At 52.5% G+C, this 7,492-nt stretch overlaps 1 protein-coding gene across 1 annotated transcript in view; it reads right to left on the reverse strand.

Annotated features, from left to right (window-relative positions):
* Positions 1–373: 373 nt before the first annotated feature.
* LOC308169030 (snRNA-activating protein complex subunit 4-like) overlaps positions 374–7,492 on the reverse strand; it is a gene marked incomplete at both ends in the record, with an annotated part of 20,005 nt that continues 12,886 nt past the window's right edge. Inside the window, 4 exons of the mRNA XM_080543665.1 lie at positions 374–479; positions 3,145–3,239; positions 3,583–3,689; positions 7,048–7,198. Of these exons, the coding sequence (XP_080399791.1) occupies positions 374–479; positions 3,145–3,239; positions 3,583–3,689; positions 7,048–7,198 (459 nt within the window). The remainder of the gene's footprint in view (positions 480–3,144; positions 3,240–3,582; positions 3,690–7,047; positions 7,199–7,492) is intronic.

A 7,492-nucleotide genomic window follows, 5' to 3' on the forward strand; every position in this document is an offset into this window, starting at 1 on the left:
CCTGTCTAGTTAACCTGTCTAGTTAACCTGCCTAGTTAACCTGCCTAGTTAACCTGTCTAGTTATCCTGCCTAGTTAACCTGTCTAGTTAACCTGTCTAGTTAACCTGCCTAGTTAACCTGCCTAGTTAACCTGCCTAGTTAACCCTGCCTAGTTAACCTGTCTAGTTAACCTGTCTAGTTAACCTGTCTAATTAACCTGCCTAGTTAACCCTGCCTAGTTAACCTGCCTAGTTAACCTGTCTAGTTAACCTGTCTAGTTAACCCTGTCTAGTTAACCCAGACTAGTTAACCTGCCTAGTTAACCCTGCCTAGTTAACCTGCCTAGTTAACCTGCCTAGTTAACCCAGACTAGTTAGGGTTATAACACGTTCATCAGTTCCAACCTTCTCCATGTTTCTGCACCAGTTGCCGTAGCAACAGCTGCTCCTCCAGGCTGAAGGCGCCTCTCTTCACGTCCTCCCGCAGACAGTCCATGTACCTACACACACACACACACACACACAGTCACAGACAGTCCTGTCTGTCTGTCTGTCCACCAGCAGAGCTTCAGATAAATGAATCCAAACAGCGACAGAGACGACGTCTGAAACACTGCAGGGCTCTATCACACCCTAACCCATCACACCCTAACCTACAGTCTCCATGGGGGGGGGAAGGGTTAGGTGTGTGTGTGTGTGTGTGTGCAGTGTTTCCTCCAGGAATTTTTACCATGGTGGCGGGTAGTGCTGACCGCGCACGCGCGCTCAAAACAACGACGTCATTTCAGCCAAAACTCGAAAATAAAATGTTTTCCTGTAAATTAAAAACAAGGGTAGTCCGTCCGTCCGTCCCTCTCTGGAATGGAATGGAATGGACTTTATTTGTCATTGCTACAGTACAGGTACCAGACAACGAAATGGTCCATTAAATAAAATGACACGGTTCAAATGTTCACGCCGGCAGTCCGGCTCTCACACATACTGGCAGCGTCCCGGTCTGACTTAGCTCTCGTTTGTGCACGGCTTTCTTTCTTTCCTTCCTTCCTTCCTTCCTTTATGTGAAGTGGCCGGTCCCGGGCACAGCTGCCTCGCATCCGCTCAACGAGCCCGGCGGTTCGGTGCTGCGCTGATTAGCGGATGCGGGACAGCTGTGTGAGCGGATCGCTCCATCTCTCATCTTGATGAAGATGAATGATCTTTATTGTCATTGTAACAGGTACAACGTAATTTAAATGAGGAATCACAAAACAGTTTTGCAAGCGCGTCGCTTCGCGCTTGTGGGTGTGTCTAGCGCTGTGAAGGTCTGAAAAGCGGCCTAAATGTTTTTTTTTTTTTTTTTTTTTTGGTTGAGAAATCTGCATGGTGGCGGAGGAAATTCCATCGTGGCGGACCGCCACGATGAAATGCATGTAGAGGAAACACTGGTGTGTACCTGTCTCTAGGAGGTGAGTGAAGGGTTAGGGTTAGGTGTGTGTGTGTGTGTACCTGTCTCTAGGAGGTGAGTGAAGGGTTAGGTGTGTGTGTGTGTACCTGTCTCCAGGAGGTGAGTGAAGGGTTAAGGCCAATGCACACGGTGTGCGATTTTGTCGTGCGACGGAATTGTTTTGGTCGTGCGACCGTAAAAAATTATTTGATTCCATTGTTTTGAATGAGACAAGGCACACGGCGTGCGACGAGTCGCACCGCACTGTCGAATTTTGGCGTGCGACGGATTGCGTCACAATGGGAAAATTGGGAAACTTCAAGTGGTGCATCTAAATGAATTGAGTCACTCATAACAGGGAGAGAGACTGGAGCATATATTTTACACGCATCTTTCGGTCATAGACAGCTAGCTTGCTGAGCATCAACTAATTTTCCATAACGTAAAAAGGAGGCGGTTGGTTGTGGGTCTACGAGATTCTGCAGTCTCACAATGAAATGAGAGTTCAACTTGGTCAACAGTTGAGGCTGTAGTGTACAGGAGGACCGCTCCAGACAACTTACTTCAGAGTGAACAGACAGGAGTTTGACGTGGATCTGGGAGAGATTGGAGCCGTCGTCACCAAGGTGCCAACCACATTGCGAGAGTATAACATATGTGCTTTAAGGAGGGTATTGTAGTGCCAAGAGACAGGAGTCCCGTGGCGGGCCGCCACAAATGAATTTTCTCCGCCACTAAAGCCCGGTACACACATAAGGACTTAGGATTTTTTTAAGGATTTTATCTGAGACAGACCCCACACATGAAGATAAAAAATCTTGGATTGAACAGCCTTGATCGTATTGTGTGTGGTGTGCGCCGATATTCCCATCCGAAAAGAAGAAGTCAGCTCGCTTCTTGATTGGCTACATTCCATTCACGTCACAATCGGACTCGCGAACAGGGTTGCCAGATGGGACATTTTCCACCCTAACCACAGTCTAAAAAAATTCCACCAAAAAAACCCGAGCCCATCTGGCAACCCTAGTCGGGAGTTGTCGGGAGTTGCCCACACACATAAGGATTTTTGGTCGTAAATATTGAACACATACAACATTTACGATTGTCGGCCCCGACCATTTTCAGGATATCTTGGTATTTGATCACCTGCTATATAAAACATCACCGCTCGGCTTTAATGGTTTAACCGTTTTGTTTTTTTGCCATGCTCCCTCTAGTTTTTGGTGAAATTATCGCGCGCGAGGATTGGCCTCACCGCCACTAATGTGAAAGTTCCTGGAGGAAACACTGTATTTGTATTTTGTATTGTGCAGCCAAAAAGGCTATCGTAAATCTTTGAGCAAGTAATGTACCCTCAGTTTACTCAAAGATCTATGGTAGCCTTTTTTGGCTGCACGGGGTTGCCAGATTTGTAATCTAGCACGACTGAATGACCAGCCAAATTGTACACACGTTGTATAGAGACCGTACACTGAAAACCGGACGTCTGGCAACCCAAAATGTATATTTACTCTACTGTACGTTAATTGACCGGTAACGTTATACAACTTACAGCCAACATGGACGATGACAAGATGATGACACTAATTCAAAGCCACAGGGAGCTCTTCGACCCCAGTTATGACTGGTTTATACCAGGTGTGTGTGTGTGTGTGTGTGTGTGTACCTGTCTCTAGAGGTGAGTGAAGGGTTAGGGTTAGGTGTGTGTGTGTGTGTGTGTGTGTGTGTGTGTGTGTGTGTACCTGTCTCTACACTGGTCATCGTTGCGTCCCGGAACCTCCAGTCTGATCTTCCACCAGCTGCCGACACCGTACCTGGACACGGCCCTGAGTAACAACTACACACACACACACACACACACACACACACACACACCTCAGCATCACACGCCCAGCCTGGACACAGCCCTGAGCAACAACTACACACACACACACAAACACACACACACACACACGCACACACACGCACACACACACACAGACACACACACACCTCAGCAATATCTACAACCAGACAGGGTGGGGGTACTTGGTCCAGACAGATAGACAGACAGACAGACAGACGGGGGGGGGGTCAGGGTTAGACAGACAGACAGACAGGGGGGGTCAGGGTTAGACAGAGTTAGAGGGGGGGGGTTAGGGTCAGACAGACAGACAGGGTCAGAGTTAGAGGGGGAGTACCTGGTCTTCGTGGGCGGCCCAGTGGCCCTTCCTCAGGGTGGGGTCCAGCACCTGCGTCCAGCGGTACATCAGCTGGCTGTGGTCCCGCCCCTCCATGAAGTACGAGACTGCAACACAACACACCATCATAACCCTAACCCTAACGTCATACACCTGTCATACACCACGTCATACACCTCGTTATACAGCAGTCCCAGGCCTAGGACGGTGTAGGTGGGTGTAGAGAGGTGTAGGAGGGTGTAGGAGGGTGTAGAGAGGTGTAGGGGGGTATAGGAGGGTGTAGAGAGGTGTAGGAGGGTATAGGAGGGTGTAGAGAGGTGTAGGGGGGTGTAGGAGGGTGTAGGAGGGTGTAGAGAGGGTATAGGAGAGTGTAGGAGGGTGTAGGAGGGTATAGGAGGGTATAGGAGGGTATAGGAGGGTGTAGGGGGTGTAGGAGGGTATAGGAGGGTGTAGAGAGGTGTAGGAGGGTGTAGGAGGGTGTAGGAGGGTATAGGAGGGTGTAGGAGGGTATAGGAGGGTGTAGGAGGGTGTAGGAGGTGTAGGGGGGTGTAGGAGGGTGTAGGAGAGTGTAGGAGGGTGTAGGAGGGTGTAGGAGGGTGTAGGAGGGTGTAGGAGGGTATAGGAGGGTGTAGGAGGGTGTAGGAGGGTGTAGGAGGATGTAGGAGGGTGTAGGAGGGTGTAGGAGGATGTAGGAGGGTGTAGGAGGGTATAGGAGGGTATAGGAGGGTGTAGGAGGATGTAGGAGGGTGTAGGAGGGTGTAGGAGGGTGTAGGAGGGTATAGGAGGGTGTAGGAGGGTGTAGGAGGGTATAGGAGGGTGTAGGAGGGTATAGGAGGGTGTAGGAGGGTGTAGGAGGGTATAGGAGGGTGTAGGAGGGTATAGGAGGGTGTAGGAGGGTGTAGGAGGGTATAGGAGGGTATAGGAGGGTATAGGAGGGTGTAGGAGGGTGTAGGAGGGTATAGGAGGGTGTAGGAGGGTGTAGGAGGGTGTAGGAGGGTGTAGGAGGGTATAGGAGGGTATAGGAGGGTATAGGAGGGTTTAGGAGGGTGTAGGGGGGTGTAGGAGGGTATAGGAGGGTATAGGAGGGTGTAGGAGGGTATAGGAGGGTGTAGGAGGGTGTAGGAGGGTGTAGGAGGGTATAGGAGGGTGTAGGAGGGTGTAGGAGGGTATAGGAGGGTGGAGGAGGGTGTAGGAGGGTGTAGGAGGGTATAGGAGGGTGTAGGGGGGTGTAGGAGGGTGTAGGAGGGTGTAGGAGGGTGTAGGGGGGTGTAGGAGGGTGTAGGAGGGTGTAGGTGGGTTTAAGAGGGTGTAGGGGGGTGTAGGAGGGTATAGGAGGGTGTAGGAGGGTATAGGAGGGTATAGGAGGGTGTAGGAGGGTGTAGAGAGGTGTAGGGGGGTGTAGGAGGGTATAGGAGGGTGTAGGAGGGTATAGGAGGGTGTAGGGGGGTGTAGGGGGGTGTAGGAGGGTGTAGGAGGGTGTAGGAGTGTATAGGAGGGTGTAGGGGGGTGTAGGAGGGTGTAGGAGGGTGTAGGAGGGTGTAGGAGTGTATAGGAGGGTGTAGGGGGGTGTAGGAGTGTATAGGAGGGTGTAGGGGGGTGTAGGATGGTGTAGGAGGGTGTAGGGGGGTGTAGGAGGGTGTAGGAGGGTGTAGGAGTGTATAGGAGGGTGTAGGGGGGTGTAGGATGGTGTAGGAGGGTGTAGGGGGGTGTAGGAGGGTGTAGGAGGGTGTAGGAGGGTGTAGGAGTGTATAGGAGGGTGTAGGGGGGTGTAGGAGGGTGTAGGAGGTTGTAGGGGGGTGTAGGAGGGTGTAGGAGGGTATAGGAGGGTATAGGAGGGTGTAGGAGGGTGTAGAGAGGTGTAGGGGGGTGTAGGAGGGTGTAGGAGGGTGTAGGAGAGTATAGGAGGGTGTAGGAGGGTATAGGAGGGTGTAGGAGGGTGTAGAGAGGTGTAGGGGGGTGTAGGAGGGTGTAGGAGAGTGTAGGAGGGTATAGGAGGGTGTAGGAGGGTGTAGGAGGGTGTAGGAGGTTGTAGGAGGGTGTAGGAGGGTATAGGAGGGTATAGGAGGGTATAGGAGGGTGTAGGAGGGTGTAGGAGGGTATAGGAGGGTGTAGGAGGGTATAGGAGGGTATAGGAGGGTATAGGAGGGTGTAGGAGGGTGTAGGATGGGTGTAGGAGGGTATAGGAGGGTATAGGAGGGTATAGGAGGGTGTAGGAGGGTGTAGGATGGGTGTAGGAGGGTATAGGAGGGTATAGGAGGGTATAGGAGGGTGTAGGAGGGTATAGGAGGGTGTAGGAGGGTGTAGGAGGGTATAGGAGGGTGTAGGATGGGTGTAGGAGGGTATAGGAGGGTGTAGGAGGGTATAGGAGGGTGTAGGAGGGTGTAGGATGGGTGTAGGAGGGTATAGGAGGGTATAGGAGGGTATAGGAGGGTGTAGGAGGGTATAGGAGGGTATAGGAGGGTGTAGGAGGGTGTAGGATGGTATAGGAGGGTATAGGAGGGTATAGGAGGGTATAGGAGGGTGTAGGAGGGTATAGGAGGGTGTAGGAGGGTATAGGAGGGTGTAGGAGGGTGTAGGAGGGTATAGGAGGGTGTAGGAGGGTGTAGGAGGGTGTAGGAGGGTATAGGAGGGTATAGGAGGGTGTAGGAGGGTGTAGGAGGTGTAGGGGGGTGTAGGAGGGTATAGGAGGGTGTAGGAGGGTGTAGGAGGGTGTAGGAGGGTATAGGAGGGTGTAGGAGGGTATAGGAGAGTGTAGGAGGGTGTATGAGGGTGTAGGAGGGTATAGGAGGGTGTAGGAGGGTATAGGAGAGTGTAGGAGGGTGTATGAGGGTGTAGGAGGGTGTAGGGGGGGTGTAGGAGGGTGTAGGAGGGTGTAGAGAGGTGTAGGAGGGTATAGCGGGGAGTAGGAGGGTGTAGGAGGGTGTAGGAGGGTATAGGAGGGTGTAGGAGGGTGTAGGAGGGTGTAGAGAGGTGTAGGAGGGTGTAGGAGGGTGTAGGAGGGTGTAGGAGGGTATAGGAGGGTGTAGGAGGGTATAGGAGAGTGTAGGAGGGTGTATGAGGGTGTAGGGGGGGTGTAGGAGGGTGTAGGAGGGTGTAGGAGGGTGTAGAGAGGTGTAGGAGGGTATAGCGGGGAGTAGGAGGGTGTAGGAGGGTATAGGAGGGTGTAGGAGGGTGTAGGAGGGTGTAGAGAGGTGTAGGAGGGTGTAGGAGGGTATAGGAGGGTGTAGGAGGGTATAGGAGGGTGTAGGAGGGTGTAGGGGGGTGTAGGAGGGTGTAGGAGGGTATAGGAGGGTGTAGGGGGGTGTAGGAGGGTGTAGGGTGGTGTAGAGAGGTGTAGGAGGTGGTGTAGCAGTACTCTGGGTTTAGGGGATGTAGGGTGGTGTATTAGGGTGGTGTATTAGGGTGTAGCAGTACTCTGGGTGTTAGGGTGGTGTATTAGGGTGGTGTATTAGGGTGGAGCAGTACTCTGGGTGTAGGGGATGTAGTTGCCGATCCTCATCTTCTCCACCAGCTCTCTGAGCTCCTGGTCCTCCTGGCTGCTCCACTTCCTCCTCCTGTGGGTCCGACACACCGACCGCTGGTACGTCTGCAGGCACATGAACGCTGTCCTGCTGGTCTGGAGACCACACACACACGCACACGCACACGTGCACACACACACACATCATCATCATCACTCTGGGTAGAGTGTGATTATCCTCCTGTTGTGCGTCTGGTTTGTGGGTCTTCAGGAGGCTGGAGAGGCCAATCCTGGGTGCAGGGTTAGGTAGCCTAGCCTAGCCTAGCGTAGCGTACCTCCAGCCCTGTTTGCAGGGTTAGGTAGCCTAGCCTAGCCTAGCGTAGCGTACCTCCAGCCTTGTGTGGAGGGTTAGGTAGCCTAGCCTAGCCTAGCGTAGCGTAGCGTAGCGTA

Source organism: Nansenia antarctica (genome assembly GCF_963989245.1).
Source record: "Nansenia antarctica genome assembly, chromosome: 12".
Lineage (NCBI taxonomy): Eukaryota > Metazoa > Chordata > Actinopteri > Argentiniformes > Microstomatidae > Nansenia > Nansenia antarctica.